General features: G+C 40.9%; 1 protein-coding gene across 4 annotated transcripts in view; it reads right to left on the bottom strand.

Moving 5' to 3' along the window:
- Positions 1-19115, bottom strand: part of GALNTL6 (polypeptide N-acetylgalactosaminyltransferase like 6) — a 935360-nt gene that overhangs the window by 553656 nt on the left and 362589 nt on the right. For all 4 annotated transcript variants that reach the window (XR_012158633.2, XR_013635712.1, XR_013635713.1 and 1 more), the window contains one exon: positions 16461-16569. Coding sequence is in view for 1 of the 4 variants with exons in the window: in XM_073341635.2 (XP_073197736.1) it covers positions 16461-16569 (109 nt within the window). In the remaining 3 variants the exon portion in view is untranslated. The remainder of the gene's footprint in view (positions 1-16460; positions 16570-19115) is intronic.

Below are 19115 nucleotides of genomic sequence, written 5' to 3'. Positions count from 1 at the left end.
AGGCAAGTAAAATGGACCTCCTAAAAATATTTTTTTTTACTTTTAGGACAACCTCATGATTCTTTGGGGTCTACATTGGAATTGGTAGTACCGTCAAGAGGAAAAGGATATTGCTCCCCATTCTGCCCACTGCTTGTTTTGAATTTGTCCTTTGTTTTTTTTCAACAATGCCATTTTAAATGTTTATCATCTCCTTTTTAAAATGAAAATGGCCACCCTTTCTTTTGCTGAAGATAATGGTCTCTGTTTTTAGATTTTGTTTCCTAGCAATTCATATAAAAAGGCATAAAAAACAGGCACTACTTCATTAGTAATCTGCAATTACAGAAGTAACTGACACAGAGATCAGAATAAGATTTGTACACAGTCTTGATCTTTCCTAAACTCCCTTTGTGAATTTTACTGATTAATAATTAACAATTTGTAAGTGTCACTTGAACACTAAACTACCTTTAAAAATCAGGCCCTTAAGCTGCAGAGAGGTGCCTACTGGCATTTTTAAAGGTGGCTATGTACTTTTGAAAACGCCACGAGGCACTTAACAATATTTGGTGGCTAAATAGCTTTAAAAATCTGGCCCTAGCACGTTTAGCCTCATTACAGTAACTAGAACATACTAGTCACTAGAGCACGGGGGTGTTGGAACTAGGGGTGCTGAGGGTGCAGCAGCATCCCCAGGCTTGAAGTGGTTTCCATTATACACAGGGTTTACAGTTTTGTTCAATGACTTTCAGCACCCGCACTATAAAAATTGTTCCAACGTCACTGCTAGAGTCCAATAAATAATTTGTATTTAAGAGGTGATCATGAGATTTATATGGGGAGAGCACACCTCACAGTTACACTGACACCATCAGTCAGGATTGCTTGTGTACGGCTTCAAAATTTTAAAATATGATTTTTATCTCCAGCATTGGACTGAATACATAGGAGAAGCAGTTCCTTCCCCCCTTCCAACATCTACTTCCCTTTAAAAAAAAAATAAAAGCAGCCACCATAATAGCTCTCACAGCCAAAGAAATAGAGAATGTTAGAATAGCTGCCAAGTTAACAACTGGGAGATTGAATATGTTTTAAATATCTCTTTCTGAGGGAGCATATTTGTACACAAGAGCCATGTTCAAACACAAACTATCTTTGAAAAAGGCATTTTAAAATCACTTGTGTTTTAACCAACCTCCTTTGAAAGCTAAGTCTGTCTTTAAATTATGTTCAATGCTACAGCACAGATGTTTAGCAGTTAGCATCCTTTTTCCACAAATTAACTATCTTTCCATTATACTGAATTTTCTGTGATAGCCATTTAAGAATACAAATGGGAACACTAAAAACCTGGTAAAATATGTATCTCCAAAATTATGAGGAAAAGAACAAAGAATTTTTAAAGAAAATTGCCTCAAAATATTCATTCAGTAACAATATGATACTCGTATATTTGTAAAAAACAAAGACTTCAGTAAAACTTCAGGGTGTGAGTTTTCCAAAGTCACTTCAATTGCCTTTAATTTTAAGGGGACAGCTCTAAATCAGAGCAAAAGAGAATTGGGTACATCTTTAAAAGGCTTGATATTTTATTTCCACCAGTTCTGCTTGACTGGAAAATTTCATCAATTTTCCTGTCTCTTAGTCCTCCAGCATTTCATAATGCAGAAAGCTTGGCAATCAAAAATGGCTCTCCCACATTTGAATCACTAATTCTGTGGCACAAACGTTACTTGGAATCTGTTTGCATTGGTGGTAGCCCACTGAGAGCTAGAGCCTGTATAGCCTAGAGCACCTAATGGATTCTAACTGGCATTTGTAATGCACAGAATATGCCAGCAGCCATCTTTTTAGTTGCTTCTAACTGTGGCAAATTTTAAACCACAGGCCAAATTTTGGTCTGTAATTTCCCCCCCCTCCCCATCTGCCACAGGCTGCCATTTTTTTTATTTAAGCCAAAAAAGGTTCAAATGTTTCAGAGAACAAACCTAATGTAAATATGATAAAGGGACTCAATCCTATAAGGAGACATGTGATTTAGGGTGGATTCAGGGTGAATGTGCTGTCGTTCTCTGAAGAAGACAAACTCTTCCCTTCAGTGGGAGGGAAAGTGACAGTTGGGGGAAAAGAGAGGGTGGGGGGGGAGCTTGAAAGAGAGATGGAGAGAAACATCATCTGTGAGCAAACAGAGAAACGGGATCAGAGAGGAGGGGGCAGCCAGAGGGATGGAGGGAAACCAGGACAGAGAAACAGAGTAAGTGGAGAGGCTGAGGCGAAGCAGGACAGATGGGCAGGAGAAGGTCCCTTTGGTTTAAAACTGGCTGGTCAGGTCAGTCCCTGAGTGATGGTGTGTTCCTGAGTCTCGGATTTGCTCGTCCCTCACCACTCAATCCATGTTATCCTGGATATCCAAAATGGAGAACCAAAGGTCCTTCAGATCTTGTGGATCTGGTCTGCTGTGCACCCCCTCGCCCCAGCAAGCAGCACTGAAATCAAGTCCATCTCTTCCGGAAGAGATGAGATGCTTGAGGCTCAAAGACTGACTTTGGTGTTAAACAGCACCTAGTGAGATATTTAGGGAAAGGGGAGCCTTAAACTAATAACCCATAATAGCCTGTACAAAGAAGTAGATATAGATTTTTTTTTAATTTAGAAGGTTATATTTACTGTAGTACGTGTAGTAGTAAGTTTAGTATTTGCGTATTCACTTTTTATGTACATTCTTCATATATTTAGCATTATTGTAGATATGTGGAATCCACTTCTGGTTTTTTTCCCCCACAACCATTAGTATTGTTTTGTCCATCATTAAATAATCTTTTATCACAGTGTAACATCTCCTCAGCTCTCACCTGCAATGTGAATTATACCACCACTGTGACAGACCATTATTAAACCTTGGTCCATAGTTTTGGGAGGCGGTGACCCTGGGATGTATTTCAAATCGTAACACACTAACTCTACTGAGAGGTCAGTTTATAGTAAGAGTAAAATATTAGGGCTGTCAAACAATTTAAAAAATTGCAATTAATCATGAGATTAAAAATAGGCATGATTAATTGCCATTTTAATCACACTGCTAAACAACAGAGTACCAATTTAAATTTATTATACATATTCTTGGATGTTTTTCTACATTTTCAAATATATCAATTTCAATTCCAATACAGAATAAAAAGAAAAGAGTACAGTGATCCCTTTTAGATTTGATTCCAAATATTTGCACTGTACAAAAATAGTATTTCAATTCATCTCATTACAAGTACTGTGGCACAATCTCTATTGTGAAAATGCAACTTATAAATGTAGATTTTTTTTATACATAACTGCATTCAAAAACAGAACAATGTAAAATTTTAAAACCTACAAGTCGAAGCATGAAGGGACGTATGACTGTTTAACATATGTGGCACGCACATACTTTGCAACACCGGCTACAATGGTGCCATGTGAATGCCTGTTCTCACTTTCAGGTAACTTTTTAAATAAGAAGTGGTTATCTCCCATAAATGTAAACAAACTTGTTTGGCTTAACATGAGGTAGGACTCAGATGACTCGCAAGGCACACATTAAAAGGATTAAAAACTGGAGTCTCCAGGAATTAATGATTAATCTTTAATTAAAGTTTGTGTCATGTGATGAAAACTCCAGGAACACATCTAACCAAAATTGGCAACCCTATTTATCAGTGATCTGGAGGAAAACAAGATCGGGGTAAGGAGAGTAGTATATAATGACAAGGATAGGTCAGTGGTACAGAACAATATAGATTGTTTGGTAAGCTGGGTGCCAGCAAACAGAGTGAGTGAGTATGTGTGTGTATCTAGGAACGTAGGCCACACTTACAGGACGGGGGACTTTATCGCAGGAAGCAAAAACTATGAAAAACATTTGTGGGTGGAGCTGGACAATCAACTGAAGATGAGCTTTCAGTGCAATACTATGACCAATAGGACTAACTTCTCCCTCCAGACTTGACACCCCTGGCACAGTAATAACAGGGAGAAGCTGATTGAGCCCACAGGGCTCTCATTAACTCCTTCCTGGCCAACATAGGGTCTGTATACCCCAAAACAGTGTCATTCTTATGCTTCATAATCAAATTTGTTTCCCCCCATTGTATTTTTAAAAAAAACGCAAAGAAAATACCACAGAGAACGACTTTAGAAAATAATTAAGGTTGCAAAATGAAGCACTCAAAAGTTAGGAAATGCCAGAATTAATGTTGTCTGTGCAACCTTAATTCAGCCCTTGTGCATATGCATTTTGATACTGTCTGTAATTGAAGTCTTTAAACCATGATTTGAGGACTTCAATAGCTCAGACATAGGTGAGAGGTTTTTCGCAGGAGTGGGTGGGTGAAATTCTGTGGCCTGCATTGTGCAGGAGGTCAGACTAGATGATCATAATAGTACCTTCTGACCTTAATATCTATGAATCTATGATCACACTTTTTCCCCCCCACAGGACTACTGCGTCCTTCAGTGTACACATAACGAGCAGCTAATATTTAGTTTTTCTCCCATTGCTTAATGTGTGGTCCTACACTTTATTTGCTGCACCCTTTTCAAACACTGTTTTAAAAACAAATTTATCAATTTCCTTATGGGGTTTTCTACAGCACTCACTCTAACCCAGTGGTAGACAACCTGCGGCCTGTGCCACTTCCCACAGCTCCCATTGGCCTGGGAGCTGCGGGGAGCCATGCCTGTGGTCGGTCAATATAAACAAACTGTCTCGTGGCATGCCAGCAGATTACCCTGACGGGCCGCAGGTTGCCCACCACTGCTCTAACCTCTGCCAGCTTCAAAAACATCATTTTGTAGTCTAACAACACCCCTATGAGGTGAGGAGATGGTATTATCCCCCTTTCAAAAATAAGGAACAGAGGCACAGAACGATTAAGGTCAAAGTATCCACCAATTTTGTATGCCCATACTGACACCTACTACCTGACTTTTCAGAATCTCTTTGCATTATATAGCACTTCCTATGTTCAAACCACACCACATCAACTTCAGTTGCAGATCTGAATGTTCAGCACTTCTGCAAACCAAACCTCAGTATCTCAGATAGGGAACCCAGAAAATAAGAAACAATTAGAGATCATCAGGACTGTCCCTAAGGGGTGTGTGGGGCCTGGGACACAGAAATTTGGCACCTAACCTGCCGGGGGTGCTCCCCCCCTGCTCTGCCCAAGGCCCACCCCACTCCACCCCTTCCCCCAAAGTCCCACTCCTGCCTCGCCTCTTCCTGCCCCACCTCTTCCAGCCCTTGCCCCAGCTCTTTCCTCCTCCCCAGTTCTGCCCCTCCTCTGAGCGTGCTGAGCCTTTGCTCCTTTCTCCTCCCCAGCATCTCCTGGTACCACAGAACATCTGATCCATGGTAGGCATGGAGAGGGAAGGGGAGGTGCTGATTAGTGGGGCCCGCCAGCGGGCAAGAGGTGCTGCAGGGAGAGGGAGCTTCTGGTAGGGGGGATCCTCCTTGCCCACTGCCTGTCTGCCACTCGTCTTCCTGTTTGCCTCCTCACCTTGCTCGCCTGCCTCATGATTTTATCAAGCGTGGGCCCTGGGGCAGTGGCCCCGATTCGCCCTACCCAAGGGATGGCTTTGGAGACCATCGCTGAGAAATTTGGTTTATGTGACTTGCTCAGCACCACAGAGGAACTCTGTGGCAGGGGCAAGGATAGAATCTAATTCTCCAGGGCAACGTTCTACTGCCTTAATGGCGAGAGACTGTCCTTCCACTTTCTTCAACCCCTGCTTCATTCACTGCACGCTTTCCAATTTCTGTAACAAATGAGGCAAGGGTCCTAGAGACAACAGTCTACACAAGCCTGATTCATCCCAAGAGCACCAATAGTCCTGTGCAGTGGGAGAGAGATCCTCCAGAAAAAAAAATAAATATGATCATGCAATTAAAGACTATCATAATGCATATGCACAAGGGGGCTGAATTAAGGTTGCACATTTCTTAGGCTTTGATGTTAACGTACTCACGTTGCCATGCATACGGGTCATCTGCAGGGTGGGAACTTTTGGATGCACCACGGAGACCTCTGCCACTTGAGCTAATAGAGTGACTGATAACAGTAGTATGTTGTCATCCATTATGAGCAGCAGTACTAGAAAGGCATGGGACACTTGGCCAGTGCCTTCCACAAATATTTGTGGACCAAAATGGTGAGACACAGAAATTTTATAATAATTTCATTCCAGGTTCTGGAGCGGGCCATGCTCCAGTGGTTACAGATTCTTCTGCCCTGTTCCCACCAATCTGTTCTAGTCCCAGACCTCTCTCTCCACTCTCAGCTTCTCATCCAATCTCAGCATGCTGCCTCCACTAGCCAGTTCTGATCTCCACTTATCAGGAGCCTCATACTTGTTCCAGTTTCTCAGTTCTCCCCCTTCCTGGCTCCTCATCCAATCAGTCTCTCTCCATCCTTTGTCTTCCAGTTTCCCCCATCCCCACTGGCTTCCAGTCTCCCCCCTTAGACTCTTTGTCCAATTCCAGCATCTCCCCTCCCTTGCCTTACCTCTTTGTCTCAGGGCCTTTGCTCAGCCTGTTAATCTCTCCCTCCCACTCCTTATCTCAATCCATATCCCACTACACACACACGCACCCCACCCTAATCCACCTCTTGTCCCCTCTACATTTGAATCAGACAGCTTCCTCCTCTATGTTGTCTAGGCTCAAAAAATAATCAACCTAAGAGGTATTTGGCATGGAAAATTTAAGCCCAAACTGTTTGTGTTTGGCAGTCTTCTAAGCAATTGAAAACAGGATCTTGTAAAGGGAAGTGTTGGGACAACCTTAATTATAGGTGGCAATACCTGCCCTGCCTGTAATACATGCCATATAATTTCACACCCCTGCACTCCACTAAATTGAATAGTAAAAATCAATTTTTTTGGCAGAACCAAACTGAAAATTTAGGTAAGCAAATTAAGTCTAGTCCAGCAAGGTACTGAGCAACTGCAACAGCCATTGACTTTAATAGGAGTCAAGAATACACAGCCCTTTTCAGGAGGCATACATCATCTTGCAGGATTGGGATCAGTGTAAAAAATAAGATGAAGTTTGCTAACAGGAGGATTAACATCCCTACTTAGAGGGTGATATTTCCAGTTTGATTCAGAAATGCCGATGTGGCTTACTGCTCAGTACTCATCTGAACAGAACTATGCCATTGTACAGTTTGTGCCTTTCACTGTTTGCTTTTTTAATGTAAATTAAGCAGGTTCCTCATCAAGACATGTCATCTGTTTCTTAGTTGAATTCCCAAAAGAGCTTAAATTAATAGGAACTATTCTTAGCTTAATGCTGATTTCTTATCGGAAATAAGTTATGACACCAGCTGCACTAAAATCAGTTACTCTGATTAATCTTTTTTTAGCAATTGTAATCTTTGACTGCTTTGCTGAACTGCTTAGCAAAAAGGCAACAAAATTAGGCAAAAATAAAATCAGAAACTGTTAAAATGTCTATCAAAGCTATTTATGTTTTGTTAGGTTTATGAGAAAGACTGACTTATCTCTGAACATACACTCTCCAATGCCCTTCGCTAGTATTTCTATTACAGGTATTAAAGTGCAAAAACAGAGATCCATGCCTTTCTTTGAATACAAGTACTTGGCAAGACTAGATGAAATAACACTGGTTTCACTAGGGCTGTACTCTGATAGGCACCATAGTTTATTCAAAACATTTTTACACATTGTTTTTCACTTTCCATCCTTTGCACAGCCTGGGGCTTGGATCACTAGCAGTAACTGGCTACTTGGCTGGTCCCTTTGCCCCAATAGCAGCATATTCTCCTGATTTGCTCCTCTCACTGCATGATTCAAGAACTAAAATGAGGAGAAGCATGGGCAGATCTCCATTTGAAAAGAGACTGAGAAGATTAGGATGGTTTTGCTTAGAGACATATGAAGAAATGTCTAGAGAAACTAGTTCAGGTGTTCCTATTTACCGTCTCATAACACAACAAGATTGAAATTGAAAGAGAAAAACACCCATACAAACCTCAAAATTTACCTGTAGACTTGTTCAACAAAAGGAGATTATTGAGGCCAAGAAGTTAGCTTTAGATATTTGTAGGAATAGCTACAGTTACAGAAGACAGTTTTCATTCTATATCAATATAAAGGGATGCAAATGCTCAAACTTCATGGCATCAGTCAACCACTGAGGACAGTTAGAAAGCTTTCCCATCTATGAGCAACATAACCAAGCACAGCCTTCCACTTCAGTAAGAGACAGGAGGCTCTGATTAATTTTTTCCTTGAAGTGTCTTTGGTATATGTAGAGGTGCTCTTTTTTGTTAGGCTCTTGCAGCACAAGCAAAAAATATACAACCCAGAAATCTGTTTTGTGTCCCCAGGCCACGTTCCTTTTATAGTCTTGAGCAGCAACAAGTTATTAGGGGTAAGTGTTTCTACAACCATGGCAGACTCATCCCTCCCTGTTATCTGGACCAATAGTCTTACTGCGCACTGCTTAGCTCGTCTATGAGTGGCCAGGACTTCATGCAGGTAAGGTCAGCCAGCTATAGTGTTTCATACTTGCCACACACGCCTAGTTATTTACTCCCTGATGATCTGAGTAACACCTGAAGCAGAGGCAGAAGAAGGGTTTCTTTCTAGGGACCAGGATTGGGGCAGGGTACCAATGGCCAACAATGGTTTATTCCTTGAATGCCAGAGGGTTAGTACAAATGCAGTGTGATAGCCTACCCTTATCTGCCAATTCCTATGGTCATATAGTCACATCACATGCTCCACTTCTACTTCCTAGAACACTAAATGTGAATTAGAGCACATTTTTTGGCATGTGGTGTTGCACCTCTTCAGAGGAAGAGGGATGAATAGGTATCTGTGAGACATACACCTGGCCACCCAGGTACTCTAATTCCTTAGTCAAGGGGGCAGCAGTGCGTGAAGCAGAAAGATGCTAGAGGGAGGCACACTCGCTGAGGCTTGGGAAATAAAAGGGAGTTCTGTGCCACTGCTTTTTGCAGAGGAGGAAGTTGTCTTCAGGATCATTTAAACTAGTGAATGTAGGTGATGTAACCGAGCGTCTCTTAAAAGGGCAATAATTACCTGTATACCTTCTACTTTAACTAACTGAATTATACAGATTTACAAGAATACTTTACAATACAATAAGAGGCAACCAAAAAGAACAAAAAAAAGCAAGGGCACACCCAAAGATCTCGGAAAGAAGAAAATCTCCTAATACTGTCTCACAACCCCATCTCTACCACCTCTTCAATCACATCTTTTATAAAGTAGGCTTGTCAGGAAGTACCCAAGGAGAATAGGTGAGTTACCTATTCTGGCCAACAACATGGGTTCTGAGAGGCCAGGGAAGAAAGCCAGTTCTAAACCCTTGCTAAGACTGCTCTGCCACCAGCCCACCTCATTGTGCCAGTAAATGCTTTTAGCTTAAGTGCTTTACATAACCTCAAATGCCACAATCACTGTAGTGCCCAAGAAATGTGGTCTCTGAAACCGCTGGGACCCACATCATTCAAAGGTTACAGTGTAAATCTTAAACTTCAACAGGAAGTTGATCGATTGCTTGTCTGATCAGTGTTCTGAATAGACTATGTGCTCTACAAGAAACTCCACTTAATAAGCAGGGCATCGTATTCTACACTACCTCCAAATGGCTTGTTGACAGCCTACGATAGAATACACTCTAGTAATCTAACCTCAAGTTGACAAAAGGCACAGATAATACAGTAAGGTCTGTCTCTGAAAGGAAAGACGGCAACCTCCTTTCTGGATGCCTAAGAAAGATATTACTGAACCACCAGAAATCATGGGTAGGGCTCAGTGTTTGTCATAGAGATCACGGAAGTCATGGATTCCATGGCTTTCTGCAACCACCATGACTTCTGCAGTGGCCAGTGTGGCTGACCCCAAGGCCAGACTGCTCAGGTGTCCCTGGGGACGGCCACACCAGCTGCTGCTGGAGCAGCTCTGCAGCCAGATTCTCAGGCGGCCCCGCAGACGGCCACATCGGCCACTGCTGGAGCGGCCCCAGGCAGCTGACCCCAGGGACGACCCGAGCAGCGGTGGCCAGTGCTGCTGGCCCTGCCCCAATGCAGTAGTGGCTCCCTGCCCCAGCAGGTGCCCCAAGACAGGGACAGGTTATGGGGGCGTGGATTTTTATTGATTGCCCATGACCTGTCAATGACTTTTACTAAAAATACCCATGACTAAATAGTAGCCTTAATCATGGGAAAAGAACACAGAAACTGCTTTTTTAAAAATCATGAATAGCCACACCTGAGAAGCAATATGGAAAAATAAACATTTCACATACAGTTTAAGCCATCTGATATTTGCTGCTACCTGTAAATCCAGAGCCAAGTAGAGTTCCAAGAATACCATACAGTAAACCACCTTCACTTTTGTTTGTATTTATATATCATGTGCCAGATGGAAATTTCAGTCACTATGAGAATGGTGAACCATACACCATGTTCTTTCAGAAATATACGTTTCCTGCCTGATTTAAATAGAATACTTATGTGGACTAACTCTCCAGGTGTACTGGGTTAACCAACAGCTATCAGCACAGCCAGGTATCAGAAGTTATTATTCAGCTATTCTGCCATTGTCAAAGTTCTGGCAGCTGATGAAAACACATTTAATTAGGAAAAAGGTGGCTCAGACTTTTATTTATTCAGGGCATCATTGCCCAAGCCTTCGCTGTGTTGAACTCTGCTTCATGCACAGATTGAAATATGTTAAACCTACCACTGGTCTAGCCCCATGGGAGAAGAAGCTCTGAAAAACCACACAAAATACAGCCCTAAATGAACAATGTATGACTCAAAACAAAAGCCCGCTCAATGTCATGGCTGGCCTGATATTTCTCAACACCAATGCCCATACTTCCAGGACAGGACTCTCTCCAATTACATTGATATTCAACTCAAATATGTGTAGTCACCTGAAACAAAGAACTAGATTCCTTGTTCTCCCAAAAGGGACACATTCTGCTACGAGCAGAACCCTCAGAATCTGACTCTAGAACCTTTGAAAAGCAGCAGTTCTATCTAATATTTAATTTAATGTTGGTGCTATAGATACATTTTAACAGAAAGAAGATCAAAAAGTGTTGTAAATCAACTTCTATTTTGATCACAGATGGAGAACTGTAGGCAGAAAAAGGTGTAGTTTCTTTTAAAAAAGATTATATATTTCCTAAGGTATAGTACAGGAGGAAGTTTGGGGTCAAGAACAGCATTATTCTGGTTGGAACAGAACTGTCCACTGGCAAAATCAATGGGACATTTTGCTGTTTCACAGAAGTGTGTTTGTCTTAAAGTTTTTAAATAACCATGTTGAAAAAAAGTGTAAATAGCGATGTGGGTTAATTTTTGTTTACATAATATCTTTCATCCCAACGATTCTCAAAGCATGTGTACAAACTATAGCCTTGATCCGACAAGAAAAAACACTCAGGTGGATCCCAAACCCTAAGCTGAGCCCTCACTGGGGCTTTTATGACCCTTGGATGAATGAGCCTGAGGCAAATCAAGTCTGACCACCCTTCTGCCTCTGTCAGGTACAAGGGATGGTGTTCTGCACCTGGGCTCATCCTTGAGGTGGTGCTCCTTTCTGTTGATATAACATAGTGGAGAACGAATGCAGCCTTTGAGTGGATGTCTCCCTGGAGCTCAGGACAGAACAACAGCTCACTGATGCACCGAGAGACTAACCCAATGGTGGAGGCCTTTCGTAGCCTTCCTCTCGGTTTCTGAGGTGGCCAGTTCTGATCTCTCTAGAAGAGAGAGCTCCAGATGTGCCTCCTTCACTGTGAGTATTCTGGAAAAGAGCAACAGACTGAATACTACTCTGGGACATGTCCTTCTCCAAGACAAAGCAGACACTGGAAGTGCAGTCATTAATAGATGTTGATATGTTTCATGAAGGACAGGTCTTAAACCTTGGTCTTAAATCTGCTATAATGCCAATACCTTGTACATGGGGGTGGGTTCTAGTTTAACAGACTTATATTTAAATATATTTTTCTTTGCTGGCTGGTATAAAAAGAAAATTACACATTTTATAAAAGGCTAAGGAAGACTAAACTGCACTATAGGAAGAGCAAGCCAACAGAGTAGGGGATTCAGGTCTGCTGCCATAAGTAATAAGAAGGCATGGGGCATGGTTGGGCCTGCTTTGGCCTTTATGCTTCCAGGGGAGTGGATACAAGGGGAACTAGAATGCAGGCCCATCCCCAATAGACACTGCTGGCCAAAAGAATCCGATCTCGTGCTGCATATGGGTCACATGCATGCAAAGAGTGGAATCTGTGTGGATAATCACTCAAAGAAGAAAGGTTAGTTTCTGAGGGGCTCAATCTCTGCAGGAGCCCACAACTAAGGGTATGTCTATACTGCATTTTAAAACCTGTGGCAGCAAGTCTCAGATCACAAGTCTACAGACTTGGGTTTGCGCTGCTGTTAAAGGCAGCAGTGTAAACACTGCAGCCAGCGCTGCAGTAAAGGCTCTGGAACCCATCCCCCCACATAGGCTTCAGAGCCCCACCCTCCAGCCCAGGCTGCAATGTTTACACTGCTGATTTTAGCACTGTAGTGCAAGCCCAAGTCTATAGATCTGGGCTTAGACTGGGTAGATATAGCCCAGCTCTCACCTTAGTCCTCTGCTACATCAAGACCTCATCACGGCCTGTCTCTTTCTTCCAGCTCAGAGCCATCCCACACCTACACCCTTCTTGGATATTATCCCTGCTCAAGATGTGACCTTGGAATATAGTTATGAGACCTGGAGACTGTGAGCACACCACAAATGGACCTCCACAGCCCACAGAGGGGCAGTCCTGTTGAGGAAACAAACCAAATTCTGAATTTCATAATAAATGCAAAGGCATTTAAAAGATATGATGTTAAAAAGATGGGCTAGAATATTTTGTATAAATTGAAATACATCTGTCATGTCTTGCAAATGGCTTGTCTATTTAACCTCAAAATTGTCCCAGTTTTCTTTCCGGATAGAGAACCACAAGTGCATAAGTACAGGCACATTGGTTTTGTTTCAGTGAAACTAGAAGAGGGTCAAACTTTGGCTTTAGAACAAAACTTGTAACAATAACCTTAATCACAGCTAGACTAGCATCTCTCCATAATTAGATTTATGAAATTAACATCCCCTGTACCTTGGAAAATGTGAGCTTTAGAGATAAACAGTGAAGCTGAATTTTAAAAAGACTTCATTTATATTTTTCAATGTAGTGAGCTGTGACTGACATTTCTGAAATCTCAGGAGAAGTCTTTTCATTGCTGCTATTTTAATGTCTTCAGATTGAGAGGATTATTCCCTAGATAATTTTAACCAGAAGTAGATTTCAGATAAATTTTCTTCTGGTAGTCAGAAGAAAAATAATACAGTATGTCCCAACAGAGTGCATTCAGAGTCTCTTGCACTCCAACCTTGCACCTGCTTTATTATATTGTGACTGTCAAAGGAAAGATTTCATTAAAAGTTAATTTTAATCTAATGAATAATAATGAATACTGCTTAGACATTGCCTGCCAAAGTTGACTGTCTAAGGAATCTTGCAGTGATTGCTATGGCAAGGAAGCTAAAGCCATAAATACATCAATATATTTTAATTAATTATTATTGACAATAAGAAAAGATATTAGAATTTTATTTAACTGCTACTGACATTCTCCTAGAGCTAAACATGCAGATTAGGATGATGACTCTTGGATGCTGCAATTACATTACAGTCTCTCCTAATTTCTCAGTTGACATTATACTACAGACTATGATGATTATTAGTATTCATGCAATGCCACAGTTGTGCATGGCTCTTTACAGACAGTTTAGAACTCCAATTCCTTGGATAGGAATTGGTAATAATCTAATTAGTCATAATACAGCGGATCAGTGACATGCTGCCAAAATATCAAGTGGTTTGTTAAAAAAATTTCCACCTCAGTTAGCAAACATATCACATTCCTCAGCAAGCATGCATGCAAGATAAAGCCCCAACAACAAAAAATAAACACACAAAAATAAAAATACTTTTAATTCCATTGTTTTTTTGCACCTTCCTTTGAAGCATCTGGTACTCTGTCACTGTCAGAGATTGAATACTGAGTGAACACTTGTCCAACCTGGTATGTCAATTGCGTATTTTCCTGTAACAACTTTACATGCTCCACTCCTATTCACTTAGGACATACATGGGGAGATTAGAGGATAATTTTTTTTAGAAGCGGTGTTGCACTTGATAAAAAAAAGCCAGTGAGATTATAAAATTAAGCACATTTAAATGCTTTACTGGATTGCAGTGAGTGCTCAGAACCTTGCAAGATCAGTTACTGAGCCTAACAACACTGTCAATTAGAATAAGCTGTAACGGTACTTTCTGGGATGTGGACACTGAACATTGGCAACTTAATTCAGACAACAAAACTCATTTCACAGAAGCCAAACTGCCACAGCATATGGACTTTCAACCACTTTTCTGATAAGGGCAGGATTTGACTATTGCTCCTCACCTTTTTGACAGGGTTAGTGACCTAGTGGATATAGGGGAAACAGTGGAAGAGATCTTGATTTTAATAAGGTTTTTGTCACAGTCCCACATGACATTCTTATAAATCAACTAGAGAAATGCTGCCTAGATAAAATTACTATAAGGTGGGTGCACAATTGGTTGACAGACCATACTCAGAGTAGTTAATTATCAATGGTTCACTTTCAAACTGGGATGGTGCATCTAATAGGGATCCACAGGAGTCAATCCTGGGTCTGGTACTATTAAATATTTTCACTGATGACTTGGATAAAATGCTTATCAAATTTCAAAATTTGCAGAGGACACCAAACTGGGAAGAACTGCAAGCACTTTGGAGGACAGGATTAGAATTCAAAACTTTGACAAACTGGAGAATCGGTCTGAAATCAACAATATGAATTCAATAAAGACAAGTGCAAAGTAACATACTTAGGAAGAAAAAAACAAATGCACAGCTACAAGATGGGCAATAACTGGCTAGGCAGTACTACTGCTGAAAAGTATCTTGGGGTTAGAGAGGATCACAAATTGCACGAATCAACAACATGATGTAGTTCCAAAAAAAAAAAAAGTCTAATATTCTGGGATGTATTAACAAGAATGTTGTAAGTAAGACATGGGAGGTAATTATTCCATTCCACTTGGCACTGGTGAGGCCTCAGATGGAGTACTGTGTCCAATCCTGCATACCAGACTTGAGGAAAGATGTGAACAAATTGGAGATTGTCCAGAGGAGAGCAACAACAATGTTTAAAAGGTTTAAAAACCTGACCTATGAGGAAAGGTTAAAAAACTGGGCATATTTAGACTTGAGAAAAGTGGTGAGACTTGATAACAGCCTTCAAAATATGTTAAGGGCTGTTATAAAGAGAATGGTGATCAACCATACTCCATGTCCACTGAAAGTAGGGCAAGTAGTAATGGCTTAATCTGCAACAAGAGAGATTTAGGTAAGCTATTAGGACAAAACTTTCTAACACTAAGAGTAATTAAGCTTTGGAATAGCCCTCCAAAGGGAGGCTGTACAATCCCTGCCTTTGGAAGTTTTAAAGAACAGGTTGGACAAAACACCTGTTGGAGATGGACTAGGTTTACTTGGTCCTGCCTTGTCACAGGGAGCTGGACATGACTTCGAGGACCTGTCCAGCCCTAAATTTCTGTGATTCTAGTACTCCTTTTAATTTAACCCCTTTCATATAGGGTAGTTATAAATTACATTAAGCAACAAAAAAGTGGTAAATTGGAGCATATTCCTGTGTTTATGAGTGGGAGGGAGGAGCACTTCAAGGAATACCACTGACATTTTTCCTCCATTTGTGGTATAAAGCCATATAACAAGGGTTATCATACTATTAGATCTCATTGTGATCTGAAGGCCAGAATAAATGAGACAGACTAAGACCACAAGTAGAGTCAGTGTTACTAACATATTAGTAGGCTTAGAACTTATTTGGATTCCTTTGTGCCCAATAGAACCTTGAGGTTCTTGATACTGGGTGAGAACTGACCTTCCAACAACAATGATTTTGTAAAGTAAAGCATCTTTTTTTCTCTCTCTTTTTTTTTTTTTTTGAAAGCATGACTCCTAGTCTATTTAATTATGATTTCAAGAGCGGTTTAAAAAAAGAACAGAATAAATCATTTTCACTTATAGCTAGCATGATAAAGATGCAACTACTATATAAGGGCTAGTAAAACCTTTTTTTCTTTTCACCTACCTATTCTGCCAGTCAAGGTATTATTTCTAGTTGGCCAAAAAATCTCAACTTGAAATCTCATGTCCTGATGAGATAGTGCAGTGAAATGTGAGCAAACATCAGAAAGCTAGCATCTGCAAATACTCTAATGGAAAAATGCCTCACTGGAAAAACGAGTGAAAGATTTACATTTACTTTGAGCACCATACCTGTACGCATAGCATCTTTCTGAATACTTTCATAGTTATGCCAGTCCTTTCTTTTCAAGCCATCTGTCCAGGTATAGAGTTGTCCATCTCCCAGGCCCAGTGGAAATGTCTGTAGAAAAGGAAGGGAATGATTTTTATTATTAAAGCATAGAGGCATTTATGATCTAATACAGGAATTGAGGCATCCTTTTAACTGAAAGTTAATATAAAATTGGTTTCTAACAAGTTTAATTTTGTACCAGGTATTGTACAGCAATACAACTGTAAAGGAGATTAAATATTTTGTAGCACTGCTTTTTGAGTCTGCCATTCTTGTCTGCAAGGTATTTGGCTAATACAAGGCACATATTGAACTCCACATGCAGTAAATCAAGTCTAGCTGGACCTGAAAATTTAGCAAGAAAGCTACACCATTTCTTTCTCGACTAAATGACTAACAGCCACACAACAACAGTAAAACTGTACCACTTCTTCAGCCTTGTATTTCTCACTCCCATGGATTTTTCATAGCAAGAGGGTAAAGGGAAGGAAGATGATTCACTGAAAGTGAGCAGTTTACAAAACACCCAGGACACACAAAACACCTCCCAACCCCGTAAACTCAAGAGCTGTCCAGCAATTTTTTAAACTAATCATTGCTCACAACGGGAGATTTAAGTGCTCAGCACCCCTCCATAGGGCTCTTAAACGCAAACTATTGGTACACACAAAGGACCACATTCTTGGGTCTATTCCAGCCCTTTCACTTTGCTCCACTAATACAAAAGGCCTGTAAAGCCAGTAGATGTGGCCCTGGTATAGTGGGAACCAGAGGAGGGCAAGAGGTACTGCTGGCATATTGGCCTTACATATTCCAGCCCTCAGTTTGTTGGGAGAGAATATTTCTATGCTATGGCTATTCTTAAATGTCAGGCCAGTTCCTTGGAATCATAGGAAGCTAGGTGTATTATAAATTAGAACAATTTAGGGCCACTGTAATTTATGTTGGAGGTCAGTTGGCCAGCCTCAGAATTGTGAAGCTTCAAAAAGGTGGCATAAAGCCTCCTTTACTTTTACTCCCACTTCACTGCCTCAGGTCCCTGCCCAAGCACAGTTAATCGACCCCACTTTCGGGGCCAATACATTTAACAGTAGTGAATGCTATAACCTTTCAAGTTATAGTCATGAGATATAGTTATGAGTTAAGTCGTCACCACAGGACACAATTGTGCCATCGGTTTACAAACATGCTATTCCTACTGATTTCAGAGAGTCTCACAGTTAAAGGGCAGAATTTGTCTCAGAATATACACTGGTTAGCAGCACATTTCCACTGTGTTTAATCACATGCACACCAAACTTTGATCCCTTTTTTCAGTTTCGAATATTATTTCACCCACATAGTAAAACATTTTTGCTTTAAAGGATCAAACAGCAACATAAGAGAGACCACAGTAAACTGACAGGAAATGCTTCCAAAATCTTCAGATAAAGATTTGAGTACCCCCTACTAGGCCTGACTTGTAACTGACACACACAGTGCAGGTCTACACTATGGGACTAAGTTGACTTAAGTTACACAACTCCAGCTACGGGAATAATGCAGCTGGAGTCAACATACTTTAGGTCGACTTATTGCAGTGTTTACACCATGCTGGGTTGACGGATTATGCTTCTCATTCCGGGGGAGTATAGAGTTGATGGAAGAGTGATCGACAGTTGATTTAGCAGGTCTTCACTAGACTCACTAAATCGACCCCCAGTGGATTGATCGCCACGCATCAATCCCTTGGTAAGTAGAGACAAACCCTCAGAGACAGGTCTCATCTGGAATAGGTAGATCGTGCATGACAATTTCCATGGTGACTATATAAAATCTAGTCTTAAGATTACTGTCCTGCATCTTAACCCCTGGACCATACTGCCCTGTCCAATATGCTATCTCCTACCCAGTGAACCATAACATACTCCCCATCCTTTCTTCCTTGGATAATGGAGCTGGAATTTCTATATGGCCCTTTCCACATCCAGTTAGAAGCCAAGTTTCCACCTTACCCCCTGCCCTCAGATTACTGGGGTCCTTAGGCTCAGCCATACCCCTCTGCCTGAGGGAACAGAATGGTTAACAGTTTTCATGCTCTCTGCCTAAACACAGTCAGAGAAAACAGAACACCAGTCAGCACATTTCCTCATGATGTGGAAACTAGCCCAAGCAATGTTCCCTGCCACTTTGTCAAGGCTCTCTTGCAGGTAATAAGTGTGGAAGCAGTAAAGATAAATGGTGCCAACATGTGCTAGCCAATTTTGAGCCCTACTTCTACAGTATATTTCACCTGCCTCCAACAGTAAAAGACTTTTTTGTCTCGGACTCTTTTTGGAAAAGGCTCTCAAAAATGAAATGGTAAAGTATCATTAAATAAAAGTAGTAGATAGCAAATAAAATCCGAATCTGACAGGCTATATGGCACTGAAAAGGTAATTTCAAATGCCACTGGAGATTTTTTTTCGAACCCTTAATTTAAGAAAACTTGCTCTGAAATTATGTAGACATGGAAATACAAGTGAAGTGGAATATTATACATTTTTACTGCTATCTACCCGATATGAAAACTGCCACTTAAATTGAAGGTAAAAAGTGGGTCTGTTCTGTTAATTGCAGCTTCAAGCCAAAAAGTT

This window comes from Lepidochelys kempii, chromosome 4, assembly GCF_965140285.1.
Source record: "Lepidochelys kempii isolate rLepKem1 chromosome 4, rLepKem1.hap1, whole genome shotgun sequence".
NCBI lineage: Eukaryota > Metazoa > Chordata > Testudines > Cheloniidae > Lepidochelys > Lepidochelys kempii.
The sequence above is the reverse complement of the archived record's forward strand: the minus strand, read 5'-3'. Positions and strand labels throughout refer to the sequence as shown.